The 27,938-nt window shown below is 41.0% G+C and overlaps 1 protein-coding gene across 4 annotated transcripts in view; it reads right to left on the minus strand.

Annotated features, from left to right (window-relative positions):
* Nucleotides 1-8,469: 8,469 nt before the first annotated feature.
* Nucleotides 8,470-27,938, minus strand: part of NCOA1 (nuclear receptor coactivator 1) — a 200,655-nt gene continuing 181,186 nt past the window's right edge. Inside the window, exons 19-23 of one of the 4 annotated variants that reach the window (XM_053924360.2) lie at nucleotides 22,464-22,635; nucleotides 17,574-17,757; nucleotides 13,088-13,177; nucleotides 8,845-8,901; nucleotides 8,672-8,756 (exon numbers count right to left, since the gene is read on the minus strand). In XM_053924360.2, the coding sequence (XP_053780335.1) occupies nucleotides 8,857-8,901; nucleotides 13,088-13,177; nucleotides 17,574-17,757; nucleotides 22,464-22,635 (491 nt within the window). In that variant the 3' untranslated portion in view covers nucleotides 8,672-8,756; nucleotides 8,845-8,856. Of the gene's footprint in view, nucleotides 8,760-8,844; nucleotides 8,902-13,087; nucleotides 13,178-17,573; nucleotides 17,758-22,463; nucleotides 22,636-27,938 lie in introns of all 4 variants that reach the window. The other 3 variants (XM_053924359.2, XM_053924357.1, XM_053924356.1) reach the window with 3 other exon arrangements.

Genomic DNA, 27,938 nt, shown 5'->3' on the forward strand with positions numbered 1-27,938 from the left:
GGAAGAGACTGAACTTAGTAAATAGAATAACTGATAAAAGAAGTCCGGAAAAATGTGGGAAGAGGTGGGGTCGTGGGCATAGGGAAGGACCGGTCTTGAATAGAGAGAAAAAGAGAAACCTTTGTTTTTGAGACTGGAGGAAAGGAAGTAGAGGAAGGTACGGATATCTCTAAGTTTATAAATTTGAGGAGGAAGAAAGGTGAAGTTGATACACCTGTTGACTTAATTTTGTTCTATGAGGGAGGAAGCACATAGCCTTCTATAACACTGAACAAAGTCATTGTTCACTGTACCACATAGCACAGCAGTTAAGGGTTCAGACTAGTTGGTGTCAAATGGCCCGAGTCCAAATATTGGCTCTCATACATTCAAGCTGTGTGGCCTGGGCAGGGCACTCAACTCCCCTGAGCTCCAGTACCTTCATCTGTAAAATAGGGACTTATAGGGGTGCTAGGTGGGCTGAATGTGTTATTGGTACAAATCCCTTAGGACAGTGCCTGGGCACTTGGTACTAGAACATGAGCATAAAAATATATTTTAAGATAGAGCCCTCAAAGAGCTGCCTGCAAAGAGCTTTTGGCCAAGTCAGCCAGTTGCCTGATTCCTTTTCTGCTAAGGAGTGATACCACTCAAGAATCCTCAAGCACTCCTGCTATTCCCATTCAAGACAATTAGGAACATGTTTCCAAATGCAACTGCATCAAAATAATTCTTTAAAAAAATTCTGAATTCTGCAGTAAGACATGATAACGCGTGCTCACGCGTGAGAGAGAGAGAGAGAGAGAGAGAGAGAGAGATGTAAGTCTACACAACTGGGAATTAACTGCTCAGGCAAATCCCTAAAGTGGAGATTTGAGCACAAAACTTAAAATGGGGAAAGGAGAGGCCCTCGTTCTGACCCGGTGTGAGAGCAGGACAGTAGCGAGAAGTTGCAGGTTTTCTTGTTAGTGTCAGCTAAGAACATTATCATTTGAAGTATATCGGTGATTTTTAAAGTGTGGTCCCTCGAACAGCATCACTTGGGTACTTGTTAGAAATACAGTACACATTCTCCACTGAATTGAACACTCTGGCATTATCTAGAAGCAGCAGCCAGGTCCCAGGAGGCAGCCAACCTAAAAGGTGAGCAATAAATGTGTGTGATTTAGAATCAGCACATTCTAATAGTATATAATGTGCTTACAGAAAGGAGTCAAGATGGAGAGCAAGAATCTGGCACCAACCACATACACTACATCTGGCATTGCACACCCAGTTAACAAAAAAAGGATATATTCTTCAAGAGAGCAAAAATTGTGCTGCAAGCCCTAGAATAGATGATAAATCCTTGACAAGAATCTACTATGCTTTATAAGTTTCTTATATGTAGAAATGTTTTACAATTAATGAAGTGTGTCCACATGTGCTAGTCAAGCCTGACAATTTTGTGTTGCAGGCAGTCTTGTCTCAAGTTTAATTCAGAAAGCCTTTGACTTGCCAGAGATCAAAGTCAGTGGCAGGACCAGGATTGAAAACCAGGTTTTTTTGTTCATCTAGTTTTCTCTTCACCTCTCACAGTGGGTTACCTATTTGCCTTCTAAATACTAGAGGGTGGTTGTTGAAGACTAGGAAGCTGTCTTCCATTTTATATTCGTTAATTGACATTCTGGACTATAAATCATCCTTCTGTGACTGCGAGTGGTATGACTCAATACCCTAGGGCCCAATTATCACTGGATGAGCTGACAAAATTGAGTTTCTGAACTTGTAACGCTGAGAACCAGTGTCTAGGTCATTGTTTCTCGTGGGGCTGACAGAACGCAGAGGGCTCCCCTAGAGGTGCTTGTTAAAAGCACATTGGAGTGCTGTTCAACATACATCTTCCCCACAGGTTCTGAGGTGCCATCCTTGGGGTGTGTTCTGTGCTTCCTGGTTGAGAATCTTGGCAACAGCGAACCACTGTTACTGATGGGAAGGTGTTAGTGTGGAAGAATGGCTGAGAGCCACTGCCCTTGGCTACCATTACCTCACAAGTTTTAGCTGTCCTCTAAAGAGGTCAAGTTTGGCACAGAGGAGGGGACTAATCTAAGAATGCGGACAAGTAAAGACTTCTTTGAAAGGGCACCTAAATTGAAGTCTTGAAGGGTGAGCCAGAAGAAAGAAGGAGCACTACAGGCTAAGGAGTGAAAATGAATATGGACATGGAAGTGAGAACATAGATAATAAATTTTAAAAATTAAGACCATTTGTTGAGAGAGTATAGAAGGTTATGGTGCTTAAAAGGTAGAGTGATTTTAGATCAACTATAGGCAAGAAGCAGTTACTAATAGATTCTGGAGGGTGTGTTTAGAAAGATTTCTTTGATGACTGTTAAAGTTTGAATGGAAGGGACATGAAGGTGGTTATTGAATCATCCAAAAAGATAATTAAGTCCTGAATTTTGGTCTGTGATTAATAGAGTTAGAAAGGAAAAGGTAGGTATGAGATGCTACAAGGGATAACTTTTTGCAATTTGGTGAGATGAGTGGGAGGAGGTTGTTGAAAAGGACCATGAACAGAATGATGATGTAATTAATTCAGATAAGAGACACAGGAAGTTATTTGTGGGGAAGTTACTTATTTGGTTTGGGACTTAAATGTGAGGTACTGGGGAGTGGGGATCCATCCATGTGGTAATTTTCACCAGTTTGAAATTCGAGACCGGATTTTAAGAGCATCTTGGCTATAAGAGTGGACTTAAGATGCACACAAATGCTAAGGGGTACTGAGTTCAAGGAAAAGAAAGGAAGAGTATGGGGATTCTTTTCAGAATTACTACCCTCATGTAAATTTAAAAGGTGGGGAAAAAATCAGTACTTTAACAAATCCAAAATTAGTGTCCAGTTTACTTTCAAAATGGAAAGCCTGCCAAACTTCTAAGGAACTTGAATTCTACAGAATAATTTTTAACTCATCAATTTTCAACTGAGTTAAAAATGGGCCCTGGCTGGTATAGTTCAGTGGATTGAGTGTGGGCCTGCGAACCAAAGGGTCACCAGTTTGATTCCCAGTCAGGGCACATGCCTGGGTTGCGGGCCAGGTCCCCAGTTCGGGGGAGCACGAGAGGCAACCACACATTGATGTTTCTCTCCCTTTCTCCTTCCCTTCCCCTCTCTCTAAAAATAAATAAATAAAATCTTTTTAAAAAAAATGGTCTCACGGTGCTTTTATCTCTAATAGCTGTATTGTGCAGGGGAAACAATGGCAGGTTTCATCCCAAGCCCAAGGACTGACTGTGGGGTGCAGCGCTGCCTGGCCACCTGGCCAAAAATCTGAGCTTCAGTTTCACCATCTGTAAAACAAGGCTACGACCTACTGTAATTGCTTCACAGGATTTTGAAGATCAAATGACATACTGCATGTGAAAGTGCTGTACAAACTAAGAAGTTATTAGCACAAGAATATCAGCCTAGCATATTGCCTGGCAGAGTAGAAAGAAAAGTATTCCTTAACTGATGGAGAAACTCCACTAATTAGAAAGGAAGCAGCTTCAGTCAAGCAGCTGCACTTCCCACACTGCCCATCACAGTGTCCACACTGCAACAGCTCATCAAAAAGATGGAACAAACACCAGAACCTTCGTCTAAGGTTTTGTATTATTCTGTACCTAGGACCTCTGGGCAGCAGAGTGGGAGGAAACCTGATGGAATATTCCTTTTTAGCATTTTTTTTAAGCCCATGTCTAAGGTTTGCTACAAATACCTGTGGGCATTGCTTGGTTCTGTTGGTTGCACAAACTACCAAAATTCTGAGAGAAGCACAAATGATTAGACCAGAGCCCAAATCCAGGGAGAAAATTCTGTCTGCAGAAGGATCAAGAGCCAGAGAGAAGTGAATGCTCTTATGATCTCATCCAAGAAACCAAATTTCCTGCCTCACAAAAAGGACCCTGTTGGTCATTTTATACCTGGCCCACAAGGAACCCCCATTTTCCAACATTCTTTAAGCTAAGGGATGACAATGCAGCTTCATGGTGCCCCTTTTTAATTTCCTGTTTAGATAGGAAGAGACACAATGCCTCTCCCAAAACTGTAGCGGGACACCTTGTCAACTTCATGCCTAAGCTCACTTTCATTTAGGCCTCCAACGCGCAGGCTCTGCCTGTCTCCAGAGAAGGGGCCAGGTCCTCTCTTCCTCAGCCCTTGAGTTCTCATTCCTCTTTGCAAAGTCCGCTTTTAAAAGTTATTTCATGTAAGAAAATTGCCTAAGGTCACATGATGAGATTACTGTCTGCAGACTCCAAATTAGTCCTACATCATAAGAGTCCAGGATAATGAATTCAGAATTTGGAATTAGAAGGCTTGGTTTCAAGTCCCAATCCACTGATTGAAAGTGTTTGTGTCATAAGCTTTTAATTCTTCTTTTTACAAGAATTTTCTCAAAGGACTGCAGAGGATTACATGAGATAGTGTACCTAAAAGCAGCTTACGAATTGTTACAGTACTAATTTACTTTTTCTGACCGTTTTTAATGTTGTCATCAACAATAATAGACTGTAAAATATATACAAGGCTATGCTTCTGGCTGGATGGAGCTAGTCACGGAAGAGACCTCAGCTAGTGGCTGGCACAATTTCCAAGTGAGAATCCCAAAGCCTAGTTCATGTTCCTGCTGGGGTCCAAGGCTGATCTGAATTACTTTCCAATCTATCAGCTAATATAATTCTGATAAAATGTTTATAAGAACCTAAGATTTAAAAAACCACATTTCTGGGGTTCCTTCCTGTCTCCTAGCCTTTGCATGTGCTGTTCCTCTGCTCTTCACTGGCTACTTCCTCATCACCCCGCAAACCTCACTTCAAGTGCCATTTCTTCCTCTAGGAAACCCTCCTTGACGCCACTAAACCCAATTCTGATTATAACTATATTAAGTCCTCTCCATGTGAATATAAGCTCTGGGAGGGAAGAGTCCCTGTCTTTCTGGATCCTTCCATATCCCTCCTACCTTGGATAAAAACAATTAAATGTATTAAATGAGTGAATGAGGACAGAACTTTGTGTTTCTTTAATCTTGTTAAGAGCTCTTGTGCAATGAAAATAAAAAGTATAAAGAAAACTATCCCTGACCAGTGTGGCTCAGTTGGTTGGGCATCGTCCTGCAAAGTAAAAGGTCGCTGGTTCAATTCCTAGTGAGGAACTTGCCTGAGTTGTGGGTTTATTCTCTGGTTGGGGCGCATATGAGAGGCAACTGATTGATATTTCTCTTTCACACTGATATTTCTCTCCCTCTCTTTTGCAACTCCCTTCCCCTCTCTCTAAAAATAAATGAATAAAAAATAAAATAAAATAACTAAGTTAGCACTGGCAGACAAGATTCTGGATGAAGGGATGCTGCCTTTGGCAGTTTTCTCCAATTGAAAGAATTACTGGACTTAATTAACCCATCAAGATCTTTTTCAGAGATACAGGAGTAGTCAAAGCTTGAGCTTGCTCTGAATTATTCACTTTATTCAAGTGGACTTGCTCTTCTGGGAAGATCAGTTAGCCAACAAGGAAATCAGCACAACTTCCTGTGCAAGCAGACAATTGTTCTTTTTTTTTTTTTTTTGGTCAGGACCCAGAAGATAGTTTCTAAGTATGAAACCTATCTAAGACAAAACCATAAAGAAGATGAAGTTTCTCTAAATCAACCTCACTTTTCCTCAATTGTTTCTGTTTGTTTTTCTAATGGCCTTCCCACAACTACTTGGGGATAAATTTAAATCAATGGTTAGCTTCATCTAGGAGAAGTATCTTTTTTACCTTATCCCAACTTTGGGAGAAAAAGGTTTTGTTGCCCACAGATATGACTTGAGTCAACTGCTATCAAATCTGCGTGCATTTATGTGTAGGAATGTATGTGGGATATACACCCTTCCCTGTCTTCTACTAAGTATCATACTTGCTTACCCTCCTTACCCGGGCCCTACTTAGCCAAGCATTAGTGGATTTAAGCTGCCTTAAAAACACACAAATAAGAAACAGGGCCTAATATAAAATGCACCGTTAGACTGAAGGAGCCTCCTCAAGTCAGATTCAACATCTGTATAATAATAAACATTAGTACATAAAAACCAATCATTGCAAGAGATAGGGTATCTTGTGACCCTGAAGTGCTGCCTGGCTCAGATCTCCCGGGTAACAAACAGCCAGATCAGACTGTGTAATCATCAGACAAATGGTCAAAGTCAGAATTTCCTCAAGGCCCACTATCATGACCTCACTTCGACCCTCTCAAATTTCACTGAGCTGGTTCATCTTAGGGTGACTTCGAGGGTCTTTAGCCTCAGAGAGCCTTTCTTTTATTACCTTTTAATTACCTGTTAGTCATTTTGGGCTTTGGCAATTCCTGCAGGATGTAGGTTTCATTTCTTCCCTGTAAATGAAAAGGCAACCCATGAGGTTGTTAAACAAATTCTATTCAGTAGCTGGAAAAGTGCATTTCCTGTGGAATGACAGGAATTACATAGAAGCAAGCAATTTTATTTTCCTCAAATGTAGCAATAATTTTAATCTGTACATACATAAAACAAACAGTGCAATTATAAAACCTTGAAGGTGACATGCATACTTTAAGGTGCAGTTGGGATGGGGGAGGATGTTAGCATCTCCAATTCTCCTTACCACTTTTTTCCTAGTTCCTTATGCAAAAGCACTGAGTCAGGAAACTTCATCTGGAATGCTGAAGTGAAAGGTGAACTTCCTGAAGTCTGCACATCTAACTGTCACAAACAGAACAGGCATGACATCCTAGAGCAGTTTGGTAGGGACTAGAGTAAATATGGCTGGGCTTTCAAGCTGGGAATGAATGAAATCAGGGATGCATTTTCTGAAAAACTAAAAGAGTTAATGTTTGTAACTGAATGTCCTATTTCTCTTTCATAGTTGCTACCCATGTGAGCCCTTCCACCAATCTTTGATTAGGTATACTTTCTGAATAGATGCGGTTCAGTGGAGTTACTTGTAACTAGGGGTGGTGAGATGCAGAAAGGAGGACCTGGGAAAATGGCTTCTTCCTTGATGTCTGAGTCCACGCTCCTCTTCCACTGTTAGTTCTTATGGCCTTTTCTCTGCATGGAAGCAGAGGTAGCTGGTGCGCAACGTCAGGTGTTATCATCGTTCACAGGCCCAGGAGTGCAGGTAAAGGCAGGTGACGGGGGTCTACCTTTGCTTCTTCCACAATACCTTTCTCAAGCTTTCCTGGCCTTGCAGTAGAACTTTTAGAACTAGAAAGTCAGTTCACTGGGTCCTTGACTCAGGCCAGGAGGAGACAAGACACAAAGGGAAAATATGGTACCAATTAGCCTCACAGCAGGATAAATTTATATTTGCACTGATGAAAATTCAAATTCCCAAAGTCAATCTAAAAAAAAGTAAGAAGATTTTCTTGGAGCACTAGCGTTTCTCTGTAGAAGTAGCCTGCGCGCGTCTAGGGAGAGCTGCGCACACTGCTCTCCAGTGAGACGGCCCGGGGCGCTCCAGGCCGCGTGCTCTGGCTCATCGGGACAGCTCTTTCTGGCCGCTGGCATTCTCATGTGAACCCAAGGAAATCCATACATGGTGTCACAGTTATTAAAATAACGAAATATTACTAGCCAGATGTAACTGCATTCAATCAATGTTATATTTCACACACAAATATAGAAAAATCAAGAGTATAATAACAAAGCCATAAAATTAAACAGACGGAAATAAATTTCTACAAGAAATCAAATATATTTACAGTGAGATTTAAAAGGAAAAATAAGCTACTTGGATCATAAATTTAATTTTATTTTAAATAACTTTAGCTACCTCAGCTGTTAATACAATAAAAGCAGAAAGAACAGGCTGCTTTTTTTTTTTCCAGATTTAATCAGAAAGCTGTATCTACAATAATTGACAGAACTCGCTTCTTGTCCTTCACCCATCTCATCAAAAATTATTGCATTTTCCCCAAACTGTATTTTTTGGATTCCTCTGTGAATGCATTCATTTCATTCTCATTCCTGGAGGCATCTTGGTTTAAATCCATCTTTTAAAAAAGGAGAAGGGGTAGATATGTGGAGGCAAAATATTCCCTTGAAGCCAACAGAGACAGACTTGCTAGAAGAAGCTGATTGTACGCATAAGCTGCCCGGGGGTCAGAGGAAGGGCTGTTGATTCGGAGATACCTGGCGGCCTTGGGTGGATGGGCACAGGTGAACCCCTGCTGGGTCTTCTTCCTTGGCAGGGTCGGAATGGAGCCAGCGGAGGCGGAACTTTGTCTTCCCCTTGGAACTTGTCGTTTTGGTTCTCCTCCAAAGGCCTTCATCCAGATAAGAAGCCAATGACTGATTACAAAAATAAGAATAATTAAATTTGGCTCAAGAAATAGATTGTCCAACTGTTCTGCCTTGTTATTTCTCAATACCCAAGGCCTCACAAAGAAACAAAAACATCTCTCAATCTCCCAACAAAAGTGAACTCCTTTTTTTTTTTTTTTTTTGCTCCAAATGCTACGACCTGAAGAATGGCTGCAGATTGAGATATCAAAAATCTCAGAAAAATATATAATATATTTGTATATCTCTGTATGTCTATTATTTAAATTTCACATTCCGTTAAAAGTGGTTATTCAGTCAGTAGCTGCTGAAGGAGGCTCTTCTGCTGGGCCTGGGGGGTCTGTGGTCCTGCCGTGGGCTTTTGAGTTCCCAGTGGACCAGGCTGGTTCAGGTAAGGGTCCCCGCCTACCAGATTCACTGTACACTGGACGTCAGCAAACACCTGAACCTGTTGCACCTGCTGGAACACAAATAAAAGATGTGTTTAGACAGAAGGATCTGCCCCCCCGGCTTATGAGTGGGTACTACTTGAAGTGGAAACTCACTAGAGCATTCCTCTAGTCTGTAGTCACCACAGAGAAGAACTCTTCTGTCTTCTTGTCCTACAAAAAGAAAATTGCTGCACTCATTTTGCTCAGGGTTCTGGAAAGTTCACACTTTAAAAATAAATAAAAATCGGAATGGTCAAGCCTCCTACGGGGTTGCCATCAATACTGAAAGTGAGCATTGTTGCTAATATTGCCAAGATTGGGAAAAGCCCAGTTTAGGAGTCTGGGTATCCAGTGGTGGGTTTAAGAAAAAACAAAGCACACGTGTTATTTGGAAAACTGGTTTGAAAGCATTCTATGGATGACTTTAATAGGATAAAAAATATGACGTTAGAACGTTAAGGGCTTTAACCAAGCATTAGCAAAATAAAACCACCACAACTCAGTAACAGGACATCAGCACTACTCAAGTTAATGTCCAGAAGGTTTGTGTAGTATCTAAATGTACTATTACACAGCTTCTTTATGTATCGCCTTTCGAATCACAGCAGAACATTAGCAGAACAATTTTATATATAACTTCTTTTTCCTGATAGACAATCCATTTAGACACAGGAGCTAAAAATAACAGCAAACTACTAGCTGCGAACAGTGTGAATTTTCCCTTTAACTAATTTAAGTAATAATTCAAGTATTCCTTTAAAAGGTCTACAGTTGCATAGTTCTAGCATTTTCTACTAGGAAAACAAAACCAGAAGTTAGTCTTTATCAATTGGTCTTATTAGAAAGTTGTTTGTGGAAGTGATGAAGACCACTATCACACTCGTGAATGTTCTAGACCAAGAATGGAGATGACTCCTCAGTCACTTAAGTATATCTAACTAGCTGTCTCAAGTTTTTGGCAAACTGTGCCTTGTGTTTAATAGGTTCCTAGAGTATTTTAGACTAGTGATGCAGTTTTTGGCCATTCTTCACTAATTCACTCCAACTACACTCAGCTTTTCTGAAAACAATTTTTCTATCCTAATTGAATAAAAGTTGCTTTCCATCAACCTCCACTGGCCAACTGTCAAACGTCCTGGTGACCCAACCGCAAGTCTAGCCCCTGGTCCTCTCGATCCAGCGACACCTCCAGGCTACGCTCGGCTAAAGCAGGCATCCCTGAGCTTTTTTACTGCCTGATGAATTAAATCTCTACTTAGATTAGCATCGTCTCTCTCCTTAGCCTCCCTCTCTTTACCCTCCTCTTTCCCCAGTTTCCAAATTTTCCTTCTTGCCCCCATATGCTCCCACTTGTTTTCTTTGGGGCTCTTCCTTGTGTACCTAATATATACCAGCTCTCTGTGTTCTCCCCGACCTTCGTTCTCTTGACTCCTCATTCCTACTTTCCCTTCTAGAGCTCCTGCTGGCCTTCCTCTCTCCGCCTCACGTATATCCTCTCCAGGCCTCCTCTTCTCCATTCTGCGTTTCATTCCCGTTCGCCCCTTTGTCTTTCCCCCTCCTCTTCCCAGCACTCCAAAGACAGCTAGCCCCCAACCCCACCCTAGTCTCCTCTCCTTGTTCTTCTTCTCCTGTTCTGTACATCTGTCTCTACACTTCTTTGTAACTCGGCCCCCAACGTCTTTTTGGCAGAAGCAAAAACACTGGAGCACAGAGAGATTTCATGATGGGTTAAAACAGAAAAAAGATTCTGCCACTGAAAACGTACAATAAGCATAAACTACAGCACTTTTAGGTGCTGATTCTTAAAAACAATTTACATAAAATTTCATGTTTATATATTTCAACATATGAAATACTGGGGCAGAGCAAAAGATGTTTCTGTCACCAAACACTTAAAAATGTTCTTCTAGATAAAGGCATGAAAAAACAAACTAGAGAGAAAATTCTGCTTCTTTAAAAAATAATGCTTTATTGAAAAAATTTTTTAAAAATTGAAAAGATTAAACCAAACTTTAAAAAGTACACATTTCAGCCATTTTGAACTTTAAAAATGAGGTCCCTCAGACCAGACCTCAGAGGACTTTCATACAGCTACACATTCACAGACAGGCAAAGCAAGGTGCAAAAGCAGCTTCCGATTTGCCAGGTGAGAAGGGTGGTGTGAGAGCCGAGTCCCAACCTCTTAAGATTTTCCAGCGTAGTTTTTACTTCAAGTCAAATACTGTCTCAGGGCTCAGAAATTTATTGGTTGTTTTGTTTTAACTAACTTGTTTTAAGCTGCCCAGTATATCTATCTGTAGGTGTGAGACTAAAAAAACCTTCTAGTGCCCTGGCTGGTGTGGCTCAGTGGACTGAGCGTTGGCCTGCGAACCAGAATGTTGCCGGTTCAACTCTGGGTCAGAGCACACGCCGGGGTGGCAGGCCAGGTCTCTGGTTGGGGGTGCGCGAGAGGCAACTGACCCATGGATGAGTCTATCTCTCACACATCAATGTTTCTCTCACTGTCTTTCTCCCTCCCCCACTCTCTAAAAATAAATAAAAATCTTTTTTTTAAGATTTTATTTTTTTAAAGATTTTGTTTATTTATATTTTAGAGAGAGGGGAAGGGAAGGAGAGAGGGAAAGAAATATGAATGTGTGGTTGCCTCTCATGTGCCCCCCACTGGGGATCTGGCTTGCAATTCAGGCATGTGCCCTAGACTGGGAATCAAACCAGCAACCCTTTGGTTCGCAGGCCCATGCTCAATCCACTGAGCTATGCCAGCCAGGGCTAAATAAAAATCTTAAAAAAACAAAAAACCTTCTAGTGAATGAAGACTTCATCTTCCCCATCACAAAATCCCCTCTCTTCAGCCCTGCAGGCTACAGATCCTGTTTCCTAAGGCACACACTAGGGACACAGCCTCCTAACTCATCTTCCTCCTAGGAGCTGGCTGCCCAGAGCTCCTCCTTCCCCTCCTCCCCCCTCAAGAGGAAGCCTAATCTGGCGCTTTGATCACTGTTCGCTTTCAGGGATGAAGCTTCATCTGAAGGACTGAATCCGAATCCCTATGTTTAGCATTCAAGGCCCCTGGAAGTTTACCCCCACCTACTTTACCAATTTTAATTCCTATGAATTCTTATCACAAACCCTGTCTTTACCTTTCTTCAGTGAACTTGGCTTCCCAGGACTATGCTAAGAAATTACTGCTTCCCTTTCTCTGTGTCCTCTACTTCCCACCCCTAGACTTTCAAGTTTACCAGCTCCCCCTCTCCCCCCAGCCTCCAACAACCAACCAGAATACCTTTCTCCCTCACCTGGCCTTGCTAACTGCCCCTCAAGACCCAGTTCAGTCCCATCTCCTGTGTAAATGCTCTTTTAACCATCTCAGCAATTTCTTCTTCTTAACACTTCTGGCTCCTTTTACTTGTAACAAAAACTCGAGTTTGCCCTGTTTGATCAAGTGACAATTTATGTGCATAAGTCTAGGTGTTTTATCTTTCACAGGCCCTAAGTGGGATGGCAGAAAGAGCAGGAACTTTGGTGGTAGAAAGACCTGGATTTGAACCTCCGCTCTGCCACTCTCTAGCTCTGTGAATTGTGCATATAGTTAAATCCCCTCAGGTTCTGTTTCTTCATCTGTGAAAGAAAGAAATACTACCTCCTCCACAGAGTCATCGCGAGGCTTACATGAGATAAAGCGTACTCCCTAGCACAGTGCCTGGCAAATCTTACAAGCGTTTCACACCCTAGCTCCTTTTCCTCACTTCTTCACACAATTCACCCGAAGGGCAAACACGGCTCCTCTTCCTTTGCATCACCACCTTAGCAAAATGCCGGTATTTAAAAAGTTTTTTTTTTAAATATTTATTAAGAGTCCAAAGACTACACCAAAGTTACTGAAGTGTATTAAAACCTCTGACATTTCTAAATTTAGGTTAATATAAGGAAGTGGCCACCCACGCTTTTGATATTGTTTTAAAACAAACTTCTAAAAGCAGGCTGAGTACATAGCAGACATTTTGTTTTATTTGAATTTACAGAGACCTTTCAAGGTGTTGTGGTTACACATGAATTTGAGCACTATGTTTATTTATGAAATAATTAGTGGCCACATTAAATTAAACCTTCTGAAAGCTTATCTCATTTAACCCGCTCAACAATCCTATAAGCAGGCATTTCGTTAGTTCTGGCGGTTACACAGCAGCTCAGCAAAGCTCCCTGACACGCCCGAGATGACACGGCCACAAAGAGGAGAGCCGGGACTCACACCCAGGTCTGACTCCCAAGGTCAGGCTCTTAACCACGAGGCTGCACAAAGCGTCCTGTGTCTCCAGAGTGCCCTCGACAGCTCTGGGCTTAGAACCTTCTTACTGACCTGGGCTCCATCTGCTTCTGGTTTGAGAAGGTCAGCAGACGAGAGCTGGCTGCAGTAGAGGCCTGTGTGTCTCAGCGCTGAATCATTTATCTATTAAAGATAAGTACAAGACCAAATTACAAGCTAGTTGTTTAAGAGCTAATTCTTCAGTGAAAAACAACTTCACTGACGGAAAAGTAACAGGAGGACAACAAAAATAAAAAGTTAACAACTGACTATATTGTTAGAAGTCAGAACGGGGGCTCCTGGGTGGTGGTGATGCTGATGTGGCTGGTAGCTATAAAGGTGTGTTCAGTTTGTAATAATGTATCTAGTGGCATACTTCTGTATATTCTTATATATGATACCTCAATAACAAGTTAATTCACACACACAGAAGTTAATTAGCAAAAGGCTTCCATTTCCAGTCAAGAATCAATAACAGGGATCAGATTTATCCTCTGCTTGAATCAACTAAAAACTGGACAAAACATATGAAATGAAGGCACTCAAGACACTGGACAAGGCAATAAAAGAAAGTTATCCTTAAGAGTTGGGAAACAATTGAGGCGAGTGCTATGATTATTACTCCAGCCTACTGCCTAGAGGGAACTTTCCGCTTGTAGCATGGGGACAGGGAACCCAGGCAGAGCCTGGCAGGCATCCTGAGTTGAGAAGACGCAGCTGGAAGTCTGAGATGGCCAAGGCAGCTGGAATTCACAGGGCAGAGTATCAGATGGAAGAGACCTATACAGAGAGAAGGGGCTGAAGATCTGCAGATCCCCTCAAGTTTACAGCTTAGTGCTGATCAGCTAATGGGTGTCAGGAGCTACCCAAAGCAGAGAAGAGATTCACCTGAAAAGATTTACATGGAATAATTTCCAAAGATCACACAAAGCTGGGAATAGGTCTTGATCCCAACAGCCACAGTGGGAAAAAAACATCATAATTCATGTGGTATGAAGTAGCATACTAGAAAGGTTTTGCCTCTGTAGTAAGGTACAGTTGGCCCTATAATACACGCTGTTCTGTTCCCAATAAAGAAAAAAGCAAGACTTGGAAGGACTGAATTGCTTTCAAATCACTTAACCACTTCCCAAAACAAAGCTCAAGATTATTTCTAGGAATATCAACAAGGTAAAACTCATATGTCTAGCATCCAATAAAACGTACCAGGCATGCAAAGTAGCAGAAAAATATGATGCATAATGAAAAGTCAATCAATTGAAACCAACCCCCAAAATACGCAGATGAGGGAACTGATAGGTAAGAATATTAAGAGAGTTGTTATAATAACCACATTTCACATGTTCAAGAAGAGAGAGGAAAGACTGAACATGTTAGAGGTATGGAAGACATAAAAAAGGTCAACAAAAGTAAAAAGCAAACACAATATAACCAGAGACACTGAAATTAAGAACAATCTAACAATAGCCAGAGGGGAGGGGGAGGGGACAGTGGGGAGAAGAGTTTTCAGGAACTACTATAAAGGACACACGGACAAAACCAAGGGGGAGGTGGAAGCATGGGAAGGAGGTGGGTTTGGATGGGGTGGGGGGAGGGGTGGGGAGAAAATGCAGACAAAAGTAATTTAAAAAAAAAAAAGGTCCACACTGAACTTCTGGAGGTGAAAATAGCAATGTCTGAGATGAAAAATACATTGGGTAAAATGAAAAGGTCAGACATTGCAGAAGAATAGATCGATGTGCCTGACTATCTGAAGAAACACAGGGAGGAAAAAGGCTGACCTCACACCATCCCTCACACCCCCAAACCCAGGCAATCGGTGAGCTGTGGGACAACCTCAGGTGGCCTACGACATGTGTAGCTGGAGTCTCCCAAGGAGGGGAGTGGGTGGTGACAGGACAAATATTTGAAGAAATAATGACTGATGTCTTTCCAAATTTGATGAAAACTATACATCCATAGGTCAAGAAGCTCACTGAAGTCCAACCAAGCACAAAAAACATGAATAAAATCACATTAAAGCATATCATAACTGAATTGCTTAAAACCAGTGACAAAGTTAATAACCTTAAAAGCAGCCAGAGAGGGGAAAAAAATCAATCATGTACAGAGGGACAAAGACTAAACGACAGCAGATGTCACATCATAAATGCTGTAGTATTTAAAGTACATTAAAGTACTAAGAGCCAAAACTGCCAACCTGGAATTCAGAGAAAAGAACCTTCAAAGATGAAGATGAAACAAAAACTTTTTCATACACACAGAAGCTGAGAGAATCCGTCGCCTGCAGACCTAAAGTACAAGAACTGTTAGAGAAAGACCTTCAGGCAGAAGGAAGATGATACCAGACGGAAATGTGGATCTACACGAAGGAATGAAGAACACTGGAACTACACGGGTAAATACAAAAGACTTCTTATTTAAATTTTTAGAAAATATAATTGACTGTTTAAAGTAAAAAGCAGTAACAATTATTTTGTCGGATATGTAGACATAATACCATATTTTGCCATGTATAATGCACCCCATGTATAATGTTTACCCACGGTTTTTGTGCGCATTATACATGGAATTATGCCCGTGGCATGCAATCATTACACCCATGTGTAATGCACATCTTTATTTTTCCCTCAAAAATTTGGGCACGAAAGTATGCATTATGCACAGTAAAATACGGTATATATAGTGACAACAGCACAGGAGGGAGATAAACTGTTGTGAAGTTTTTCTATTATACATGAGGTGACACAGTATCACTTGAAAGCAGATGATGATAAGGTAAAGATGTACACTATAAACTCTAAAGCAACAATAAAATTAAAAATCATATGTTTTTGTTTATAATTATAAACATATATATATGTTGGCTATATATATACACACATACACACACACACACACACATATATATGTACACACATACATATATAGCCAACAAAGGAGATAAAATGAATTTAAATATTCGGTTAAACAAAAATAAAAGGCAAGAAATGGGACAAAAGAAAAAAAGACATTTATATCCATCCACATCAATAATCACATTAAATGTGAATGGGCTAACCACTCAACTGAAAAGGCAGAGAATGTCAAACTGAATAAAAAAGCAAGACCCACAATATAAGAAATACACTTTAAATGGCATATTCTTTAACCTCATTATATTTTTTATTACTTTGTCTTAATCTACTGTAGAGAGTGCATAATTCTAATAATTGAATAAGATTGCCCTGGCTGGTGTGGTTCTGTGGATTGAGTGCTGGCCTGTGAACTAAAGGGTCATTGGTTCAATTCCCAGTCAGGGCACATGCCTGCATTGCAGGCCAGGTCCCCGGTAGGGGCACGTGAGAGGCAACCACACATTGATGCTTCTTTCTCTCCCTCTCTTTTCCCTCCCTTCCCCTCTCTAAAAATACATAAATAAAATAATAATTGAAAAAGATGAAAACAATAAGGACAAGAACCAATCCTATCCAGTTCTTTTACTTTGCTGGAAGATGTGGATCACTAAGTTGCTGGTTTTTTCCCTGCTAACCTCCTTAGGCTTACTATATAATACCTGGGGAGTAGGGATTTACAAAACAGTAGCATCAGAAAGAACTTCTATAGAAAAGGTAACAAGTGTTCACATGTTTCTAGACATGTAAATTACGGCTGCGTGCCCAGAGCCTAGTCACCACAGTCTATTTGTGGTTGCTGATAATGATAATGAACTACAAGGAATTACCCCAATGATCTTCTTAAATCCCACTTTGAATTTAGTCATTCTCTCTTTAAAAACCTTCAGGAGGCTCCAGGACAAACTCTAAACATTTAGATGGGCTTTAATACCCCTAAAAAGCTTACCACATTAATTCTGCTCTAAATATAAAATAAATACCCCTTTACCGTTCACTAGGCTTTTCACTTTCTACCCCTGCCTGGATCATGCTGTGATAACCAGTCTTAAATGTTCTTTTCCATTCTATTTCCTTAGGCAAATTTTCCCTGAAGCCTTTCCTAATTGGGATGTTTCCTTCACGCCCACAGTAGTTAATTGTATGTACCGCTCACCTGGCATAATCTGTGTGGTCCATGGGGGTCCATCTCTTACACAGCTATTCTGTCCTGGAAGCCAACTGATTCTCTGCTTATACTGTGTCTCCCTAGCTTGTTAATATTATCTCCTATGGAGCTATCTTCGTACATAGCAAGTACTAAATAAATGTTAAATTGAAAGGGAAAAACGAAGAAAATGTGTGCAGAATATAAAGGAGTAAGTTCCAAGCCAATGTGTTATATATATCATTTTATAGTAAATCTAAAACCCTAAAATCTCATGAGGCTAAAATCTTATATGGTCTGTCAAAATTTCCATCTTATATCTTACAGGATAGTAGTTATCAAAAGATAGTGGGAAAGAATAATGGAGTGTAGTTATTTTTGATGAGTAACTGTGAACACACCTGAGTTTCCTTAGAATAAAAACTCATGGTGTGGTATGGTGGGGTGTGTGTGTGTGGGTGTGTGTATGTGTAGCGAGTGTGTCAGTTGTGCCACTTACCTGCTCAGGGCACACAGTGTTCATCCCTGGCATCTGCAAAGAGCTCATCTGCATCTGGCCCATCATTGGGTTCATGTTCTGAACGTTTGTGTTTCCACCCGCCATGGACACGGTGATGCTCATGTTGTTGTACACTCCTGGCTGTGCGGGCGTGGGCTGGCTCTGGACAGCTTGGCTGAATACACTGTTAACTCAAAAACAATCCCGATTACATCCACTGCTCACGAACCTGGGGATAATGTGACTGGACTCCGCTGTTTAATTACTAAACAGAATTCCAAAGAAAGTCTTTCACATTATTATGTTACCCATAGGCTTTCTCATATTACAATATATAAGGATTAAGTATAATTCAGATGCATTCTGAACTCTGCCCCAGGGATTTAATTAACAAAAAATAGCTCATTTTAAGTTACAATTATCTGGCCTAGTATCAGAGTTGATAAACTCCAATTATCTAAATAATTAAGAAAGGAAGTTTTCCATATAAGTACATCTTTCAGATAACTGAAATTTACCCATTTAAGCATCAAAATCCTTCTAAGATTTCAAATGTTAAACCAGTTTCTATTAGTAGGTAGAAGAGTATGGGATAAACTCCAAGTAAATGCAACTTGAAACTTCGTATGTAATGACAAAATTCTACGTGATACAAATATACACATCTAAAGGAGAATGTATGAATTGTGTCTTTTGTAAGTTCTACAAAAACACCAAATGTTTTATGATTATCTACCAGTTGTTAAACAATAAGCTGCTGGGAAAATGCTACGTGTTTTAATGTTAACTATGGAGAATTAAAAAATTATTTACCCCATCAGTGACTTATCTACTCCTTGCTAGCTCTTGGGAAGTAAGCAGGATGTACTGACATTTATCGCTTCTGGCAGATTTAGGTAATCATACTGACATCGACAGGCTGAGAAACGGCCTATTCACCATGTCTGAAGAAAAGTAGCAAATTTCCCCCCAAGTAATTATAAAACACAAATGCTCCAAGAAAATTATATGCCCAGAAAATAGTCAATAACGCATTTGTGCACCATTAATATCTGCCAGTATGTACGCTTGTAAGGTAGTGTCCGCACAAGTAAAGGAGAGAATAAAACCTATCGGTCTAACCGCCCACTGTCTAATGAGAACATTTCCGCAGTAGACAATGCTCATCTGCCCACCCGTACACAAATCACCACCGTGGAGCCTCAGGGCTCGGGTAAATTAATGCATGCAAGAGCTTCGAGGACTGCAATGACGTCAGACTGAGGGAAAAGAGCCCGGGATTTAATTTCTTGTCAAATTTATATTTGGGACTATACATTAAGTTCTTTCAAACTGCTCTTGCCAATAGCTCCATTTTAGTTTCTTCCATCATGGGAAGAAGACTGGCCCCTTCTGTGGCCTCAGTTCCAGGTCCTGGATGGACTGTGGGGCTCGCTGGCACCTCAGGCCTAATGTGGGAAAGACCCTTCCTCTGCTTTTCTGGTTGACCTCCTGACAGTTATCACAGTACTCGGCAGCCCCTAAATCTTGGGGGGAAGAGGGAAGAATTAAGACTTTGGCCCAAAGTGGGTTCCACAGATACACAGGTCCTGACAGGCAGGGAGGAGTTCCTGGTCAAATGCATCTGAGAAACAAAGGGTTAAACCACAGGTCTCCTTAGCCTTTAAAATGCTAATAAGCACTAGGACTCTCCCCTCGGACTAGTGTTACACAGAAACGCTGCCCAGTTCCAGGCCAAACAGATTTGGTTTAACCCTTTATTTCCGTAGTCACCAGAGAGAGAACGAAAAAGAATTATATTATACTGTCTCTGAACATACTGTCCTACTTAAAGACTCTTTATCTTTCACTTCTCTTCCCTCTACTCTTGTCACCAACTAGGCTCTGGGTAACTGGACAGCAGGGGCTGTTTTTTCCTGTTCCTGCAGACACCTGGCCCAGCGCCACAGGGACAGTGCGTGGTCACAATATATGGAACCTGCACGGAGCAATACACTTCCACACGTGAACCAAAGAAGCAAGTGTGAAAGTCTGGAAAGTCGGTGATAATTATTTTCTATCTCAAATGACTAGAGAAAGTCAAAGTTCACAGAAACTGCTAAAGTACGAGTGAAGTCCACATTTGTATCTGAATCCAAGAAGTGACTTAGGTAGGAATAGGAAACCTCTACTCTCATTTGTTCAAGAGATGCATATGAAGTGCTTACCTTTTCCAAAGGATGGACGCACACAAGTAAACAAAAACAAAGCCTTGCCCTTAGGAAGCTTGTATTTTAGTCGGAGAGAGGCCACAAATAAACAGACTCACACACAATCTGCCATGTGTTGACGCTGGAGGAGAGCAGGAAGGAGCCGGGGGTGGGAAATGGTGTTGTTTTAGCAATGATGGTCAGGGAAGTTTACTATGGTGACATTCAATATCTGTGTTTAACAAGGTGACATTTAAGTAGAGACTTGAAGTGTGAGAGAGCAAACCATGTGGCTACTGACAGAAGAACATTCCGGCAGAGGGATTTAAAAATGCAAAGGTCTTGAGTTTGCAATGTACTTGGCACATCTGAGGAACAGAAGAATAAACAGAAGCCAGTGTGGCAGGGTAAGTGATGAGAATAGCAGATGAGGTCAGAGAAGTGTCCAGGAGCAAGATTAAGTGGGGCTTTATCGGTCCTATAGTGTAGGTTGAGTAAGCTGGAGAGTATTGAAGAAAGGCTGGCGTGCTGTCTTATGTTTTAAAAGCATCACTGTGGCTGGAGCAAGGGTGGCCGCATGGACACAGGAGGCTCCTGCCATGGTGCAGGAAACATATGATGGTGACAAGCACCAAAGTGGGCAAAGGGGACAGGTAACAAGTGACAGCTGCTAAGAAGCTGACATGACTTGCTGATGAAAAATGCCTGAAGCAGGAATGTAGGACAAAGAGAAAAAGCGCTCTTCTGAATACCTCGAAAATACAGTCGCTTACTATAAAATGGGGAAAAGTAGAAGAGGAGCTGGTTTTAGGGAGAATGTCCCCTCGGTGTTCATCATGTTGTTTGAGATGCCTATGAGGTTTCTAGGTGGGGCTGTTGAGTAGGCAGCTGTATATGCAGCCCGGTGCTCAGGGGAGAGGTCTGGGCTGGAGATCTGCCTTTGGGAGTCACAGCACAGAGATGGCATGTATGGCAGGAAGACTGGATGGTGTAACGAAGGGGGTGGGAAAGGGAGAGAGGACGTAGTAGGAGCTCTGAGGCCCTCAAATGGAGGTCAGGGAGAGGAGGAAACTGAAAGAATAGGGGAGTCAGTCACCTTTCTCAAGAGAGAAAGTTGTTCCAGAAACCAAATGAAGAGTGTCAGGAAACCATAAATGCTCAAATAAGTCAAGTGCTAACGACGATCACTGCACTTGGCATTGCAGAAGATTAATGACCTTGACAAGAATACTTCTGGCGGAGTGGTAGGAATGAAAAGTCTGATTGGTTCAACAAGGAATGGGAGGAAAGGAACTGACAGAGTATACAGTCTTTTAACAAACTCAACTGCCAAGGGGAACAGACTTGTAGGCATGATGATTATTATATATTTTTTAATCCTCACTTGAGGATGTTTATTGATTTGAGAGGGGTCGCGGGGGAGAGACAGAGAGAGAGAGAGAGAGAGAGAGAGCGAGCACGAGCTCGAGTGTGCACAAGCACACATGAGCGCCCCAACTGAGGATACAACCTGCAACCTAGGTATATGCCTTGACTGGGAATTGAACCCATGACATTTTGGTGTACGGGAACGCTCCAACCAACTGAGCCACCCAGACAGGGCATGACTACATTTTCTCTCAAGCCACACTTAAATGCCTAAGTGTAGACATGGGGCAAGACTTTAAGTTGGATTTCACTGGGAGCACTCCACTAGGCACAAGTGTGAAAGGGGGAGAGCTGAGCAGGGAGCTGAGAGTGCCTATAAGGCGGTAATTGCAATGAGGGAATTACCACGGAATCCAATGTGGTTTTAGAGAGCTGGAGTTAGAACACATTAGGAGACTAAAATTCTTCTTGCAAGCTATACAGACAATTCCACTTCCACCTAATTTACACAGTCCCCATGGAGAGTTGCAGTTTTTACATGCAGTCCTCACTGAGAGCTACAGAGTTCTCTAACAAGATTTCCTCTCTCACCTTTCAGTGAACTTTAAGAGAATGGGGTCTTGAGTGTTCAACTTTCACTGCCTTACTTATTATGTTGTCAGATCAAATGGCTTCCCTGTCATTAGAACCAAGACGCAACCAAATTAAAACCCTTAAAAACCCCAAGTGATGTGTGAAAAGTTCAGGAGCCAGGATTTGGGAGGGAAATGACTTTAGTGAGATAATTCGCAGCAAAGCGGGCAAGATGAGGCGACTGCGAATCCAGATTCAAACGCTGGGTAAGGCGGAGTGACCCAAGAGGCCTTGAAACCTTTGTTGTTGCCGTGAAACCTTTAGACAATACTGAGAAGAGTACAACCTGCCTGAATTCAGCTGCATTAAATTCTAACATTTTGCCATTCTTGCTTTAGATTTTTAAGATATTTAAGTGTTTTTATAAAGAAACTTTTTTTAAGTACCCATTTTTACATCTGTCCCAGGGGCGTTCTGTGCCTCATGGGAACTGATCCTATTCTTCGGGGGTGCTGGGGATGGTAAGAAAAGGTCAGGGGCCATTAGACCACTTTTCTCTACTGTAAACACGCAAATTTGCCTTAAAAACCGTTTAAAGGATTTAAAAATCATTATTTTTCTCTGCTGACAATATAAAATTCAGTTCCTTGAACTTGCAGACTGCAGCAGCTAACAATCTTCTATTTAGATGGTGAAGAAACGGTTGCTCTCATGTGCTGCAGTGTATTGGGGATGCTTGGACATAAAGACTGCCCCTTACTTGTTTCCCATTGCTCCTTGCTGCCAGGCCTTCACGTCTGGTGACTGGTACCCAGAAGCAGGCGGGGTTTGCTGGAGCAGAGAGCTCTGAGGAGGAGGGATCGGCATTGGCACCATGGAGCTCCCAGGGCTCAGAGATGGAGCAAAGTTGGCCTCACCTTGGGGAACCATTCCTGCAAATTAACACAATTTATGTGAATACATTATAAATTTATTAAGCCACAAGGATCTTTAGAAATGTTCTTAATCAATGGGGTAGAGAAAACATTTCTGTCCCTTAAAAATAAGGCAGGAAATTTCAGTGTAAACAGACAGATAAACATATAAAGTAAGCTCGGAAGAATGCTTTCTATTCTAAAGATACTGATTTGCATACAAGGATTACACATCAATATTTCTGCTCTATTTTTTGCTTACATGAACTTTTAAGTGTAAAAACATATGAACATACACGACAGACAACTTGTATAGTAAAGGTAGGTTGGAAAAGGAGAGATAAGAACAATCCACATGTGAAATGAAATATGAGAGTTTTGCTTGTCACTCCTCCTCAGTCTTCTTTGTGGGCTTGTCCTCCCTGCCTTTTTTTCTTCATTGAGATATAATCTGCACAGCGTCAAATCCACCCACTGAACTGCACAACTCAATGTTTTTAAATAAATTTATTGAGTGGTGCACCCATCACCATAATCCAGTTTACACATTTTCATCATCCCCGTTTGCTGTGCCTGTTTGTAGTCAACCCCCACTTCCACTTGTAGCCTACGGCAACCACTGCTCTGCTCTCCATCTCCACGAGTCTGCCCTTTTTTGGAAACATAATAAATGTAATCGTATGAGGTGTTTTGTGTCTGGCTTCTTTAACTTAGCATACTATTTTTTTTTTTTTTTAGGTTCCACCATTCTGTAGCAGTTATCAGTAGTTTATTCCTTTTTACCCAGGACAGCTACTGATTAAACTATTGAAAGTCAATTGATCAGCCCTAGGTGGGTAGCTCAGTGGGTTAGAGTATCGTCCAAATTCGCCAAGGTTGTGGGTTCGATCTCTGACCAGGGCACACACAAGAAGCAACCAATGAATGCATAAATAAGCAGAACAACAAATCGATGTTTCTCTCTGTCTCCCTTCCTTTCCCCCTCTCTCAAATCAATAAATTAAAAAAATCAGTTGACCATAAAAGTCAATCACTTCGTTGCAGTGACCTGTATGTCTGTACCTGTCCCAACACCACGTTGTCTCGATTGTCACAATGTTATGGGGATTTCTGAAACTGGTAGTCATCCAACTTTGTTCTTCCTTCTCAAAGCTGTTTTGGATTTCTCTATAAATTTTAGGAGAAGCTTGTCAATTTCTCCAAAAAACGTGTTTTTTTGACAGAGACTGCATTGAATTATAAGATCAATGTGAAGTGAATTACCATCTTTTCAATCTTGTTTTTTCTAATTTTCTGTGCTGTATCTTCAAGTTCACTAATTTTTCTTTCCTAATGTCTAATCTGCTTCTTATCCCCTCCAGGATATGTTTCATCGTAGTATTCATCTGAGAGGTTGATTTTTGGATTTTTTAAATACCTGTCATACCTTTACTTAACACGTTCAAGCTTTCTGTAAGTTCTTGAACATAAAGAATAAATGTAAAATTTATAACTGTCTTAACATACCTGTTACTAATTCTATCATCACCTGTGCAATTTCTGGGTTGGTTTTGATGAATCGATTTTTCTTCTCATTATTGGTTGTTCTTCCTGCTTCTTTGCTTGCCTGGTAATTTAAAAAAATGACTCCAAACATTGTGAATTTTACCTTGTTAGGTGCTCAATTTAAAAAATCCTTTAAAATATTTTTTGACGTTTGTTGGGGTCACGGTTAGGTTACATGCAAAGGGTTTAATTCTTTTGTATCTTTCTCCTAAAGAGACAAGAGCAGACAGAGTTCAACCCTGTTTATTAATGAGGCAAAACCCTTCTGAGTCTTCTGCTTGACACCCTGTGAATTATGAGTTTTCTATTCTAGGTGGTGGGAAGAGGAGTTGGCTCTGTGTGAACTTTAAAGATTGTTGCCTCTAATCTTTTCAGGCGGTTTTCCTTGGCCTTGGTTTGCAATGCACACACACACACACACACACACACTAGCATTCAACTGAAGCCCTACATGGGATTCTCTGCAGATCCCCACAGTTCTCTCTCTGTGGGGCTCTCTCTTCTCTGGTACTGTGCCCAGATCCACTGCTCAACTCAGGGAAACCTCTTCTTCCCCTCCCTGCACACAGTCTGGACAATTTTGAGAACTGTACTTTATTTAATGCTGTACTTTGATATTTTGTTTGCTTCGGATAGAATAAATCTGGTCCCTGTTACTCCATCTTGGCCAAAAGTCCAAGTCTAACAATTTTAAAATGTAAAAATGGATTTCTTTTTATGTTTTCTGTTTGCACTTTGTATTCTTTTTCTCCTGACAAATACACTTGAGAGTGAAACACTTTGAGGTAGAGAAAGTTGTATAGGGGAAAGAAAAAAGAATGCCACAATTTGATTACCTACAATTTAGTATAATTCCTTCAAATCTTCCTCTGTATGGTCTTGGATAACTGTGTTGCTTCTTTCCCTTATTGTTGTAGCATGCACATTTCTGTGTCCTCAATGTCTGTTTATACACATAATTGCACAAACCTGTATAATATTCCGTATTCTGTCATTGTTAATACAATGATGTTCCTCTCTTTTTGTTTGGTTAATCTGGTTGGAGATACGGTTCATTTACTCACTTGTTTTTTTATAGGCTATAATTTTAAATTTTCTGTGAAAGTTGAGACAACCATAGACTTTATAAAGCTTTTTATCTTTTACTCAATGTTTTACTACCTTTTTGCATACAGATTATATAAACGAAGCTAGACATTTTTTTCTTGCTGCTTCCTCCATGTGTAGTTTAATGTCTGGCAAATAATAGAGAAAAAAATTTCTCTATTTTTAACTTAAATAGAGAAAAAAAGTTTTCTACTTATGATTCTAAAGGGTGGTTTTTGCCCATCATGTTAATCTTCTTGATATATGTTGATTGTTTTTGCATTAATTCTAATTGCAAATTTCAACTATTTTGGCTGTGATCCTTAAAAAACACTTGTGTCTTCTTCCCGCTGGCCGGTGTGACTCGGTTGGTTGCAGTGTTGTCCCATGGACCAAAAGGTCATGGGTTTGATTCCTGGTCAGGGAATACACCCAGGTTGCAGGTTCGATCCCTGCTAGGGGCGCCTGTGAGAAGGCAACCAAGTGATGTTCCTTTCTCTCTCAAAAAAAAGCAATAAAAAATGTCCTTGGGTGAGGATTAAAAAACAAAACAAAACAAAACAAAAACCCACTTGTCTGTTCCTAATGCATTTTAAACCATATTTACAATAAAATATTTTCTTTCAGAAAAACTATATATGAGAGAGGGAAAAGACTCTTATTACATTCTGAGTATTATTCTGTGGTGTCAAAGTAAACAATAAATAAGGAACTCCAAGTACATCCCCATGATTTCTGACACTTCTGGCCTTATCTCACATTTTAAATGCCTCTGTTTTCCTTATCAGGGGACCTGGTTTTGGTAGAAAGAACCAGCCTGTCAATAATGAGCTGGAGAGCTAGCTACAATTCCCGTGCTAGTTCTGCCACTACACTGGACCTTGGATTCCTTGAACCAGACAATCTAGTTTAAAAAGTCTACAACTCCATCTTTGTTTAGACTATGTTAATTCTTCCTGCTGGGCCATCAATAGCATCACAGCCGTTTGGCAGCAGCAACTAGAATTAAGATTCATCCTTCCATTCATTTATTTCTTCAAAGATTCATTAAGCCCATCTCCCTCCAAGCCAACCACTATGCTAAGCACTGGATAAACAGAGATTTTAAAAAATCACACTTTGCTCAGTCAAGGAACTTGCTGTTTAAAAAGAAAGGCAGCTAGGTTAACAAGTGGCTGGAGGACAGGGTGGTGAGTGCTTACGACTGGGAGTGTCAGGGACGGCTTCTCGGAGGAGATATCTCTGAGAGGAGAAAGGAACAGGAACAACACAGGTCAGGGACGGGTATTTTAGACAGAGGGCACAAGATGTACAAAAGCCTAGGAGTAAAAGAAAGCAAGGTATGTACTCTTTCTTGGAATCTGAGAAGTTCCTTTTAGCTGGAACAGAAGTATGGAGGGAAGAGGAAGCAGAGTTGGTGAGTCTAGTCTAACTTTGGGCAAGTTGAGTTTGGGGTGTTGGTGGAAAATTAAAGTACGTGTGTCCCGTAGGAAGCAGTACACGTGAGCTGAGAGATCTGGTTGAGAGACAGAGCACAGAATCACCAGCATGAACAGGTCACTGAGCCACAGCAGCGACGAGATCCCCGAGGTGTGGGTGGAGTAGCATGTTTACCATGTAGTCCCCAGAACAGGGGCTCTGGATGGGCTTCAAGGAATTCATGAAGCAGTTACAAAAATAAAACAGACAATCCCTCATATGTACTTAGGCTATTGCCTTAGTATAAAATAAAACTGAAATGTCTAATTCTCTTCTAGTGCACTCATCTTCATGGCGTAATAGTCTAGAAAAGTTTTCTGTTTTCAGAAATAAAAGGAAGCATGCTCTGCCATTACTGTTACCTACATGTTCCTCCAGTTTCTTTGGGCCTATATGAAACCCTGAAAGATGACAAAGGACTGAAGCAAAGTTAACGTATTCAGTTTTTGGTTTTATTATCATCAGTTAACACAGGGATCAGCAAACTTTTTCTGCAAAGGGCCAGACAGTAAATATTTTTGGTTTTGCAGCAGTAAGGTTTCTGTAACAACTACTCAATTCTGTTGTGTGCAACCAGCCATAGATAATATGTAAACTAATGAGCATGACCGTGCTCCAATAAAACTTTATTTACAAAACCATTTGGTGGCTTTTTTTTTTTTTTTGAGAAGGCTTGCTTTAAAAGGTTGGAACTTTTCCAGAACTTGAATTTTTACCAACACACAACCTGGTCTTGAAGCCTTCCAGTAGGCTACTGATCATACTGGACAAGTTTTTAACTTAGAGCAGTGGAAGAAATGATAAATATTTCATCTTTAAGTATTCTTATGCTATCTAGAAGAACTAACAACTTCCCCTTATTTATTTTAAAGATTTTATTTTATTTTTAGAGAGAGGGGAAGGGCGGAAGAGAGGGAGAGAAACATCAAATGGTTGCTTCTCACATGCCCCCTAGTGGGCACCTGGCCCCAAACCCAGGCATGTGCCCTGAGTGGGAAAGGAACCTGCGACCCTTCAGTTCACAAGCTGACGCTCAACCCACCCAGCCACACCAGTCAGGGCCCATTATTTTTTTAAAGCAGTTTATGGAGGAACTGAAAGTTCTGCCATTTCATTTCAGTCTGTGACTGGATGAATCTACCACTGTCTCCACTGTACCCAGCTTCTGGGTTTTGTTTGGAGAATGACTGCTGGATTTTTAAAAAAATATT

The sequence above is a fragment of the Desmodus rotundus genome, chromosome 5 (genome assembly GCF_022682495.2).
Source record: "Desmodus rotundus isolate HL8 chromosome 5, HLdesRot8A.1, whole genome shotgun sequence".
In the NCBI taxonomy this organism is placed as follows: domain Eukaryota; kingdom Metazoa; phylum Chordata; class Mammalia; order Chiroptera; family Phyllostomidae; genus Desmodus; species Desmodus rotundus.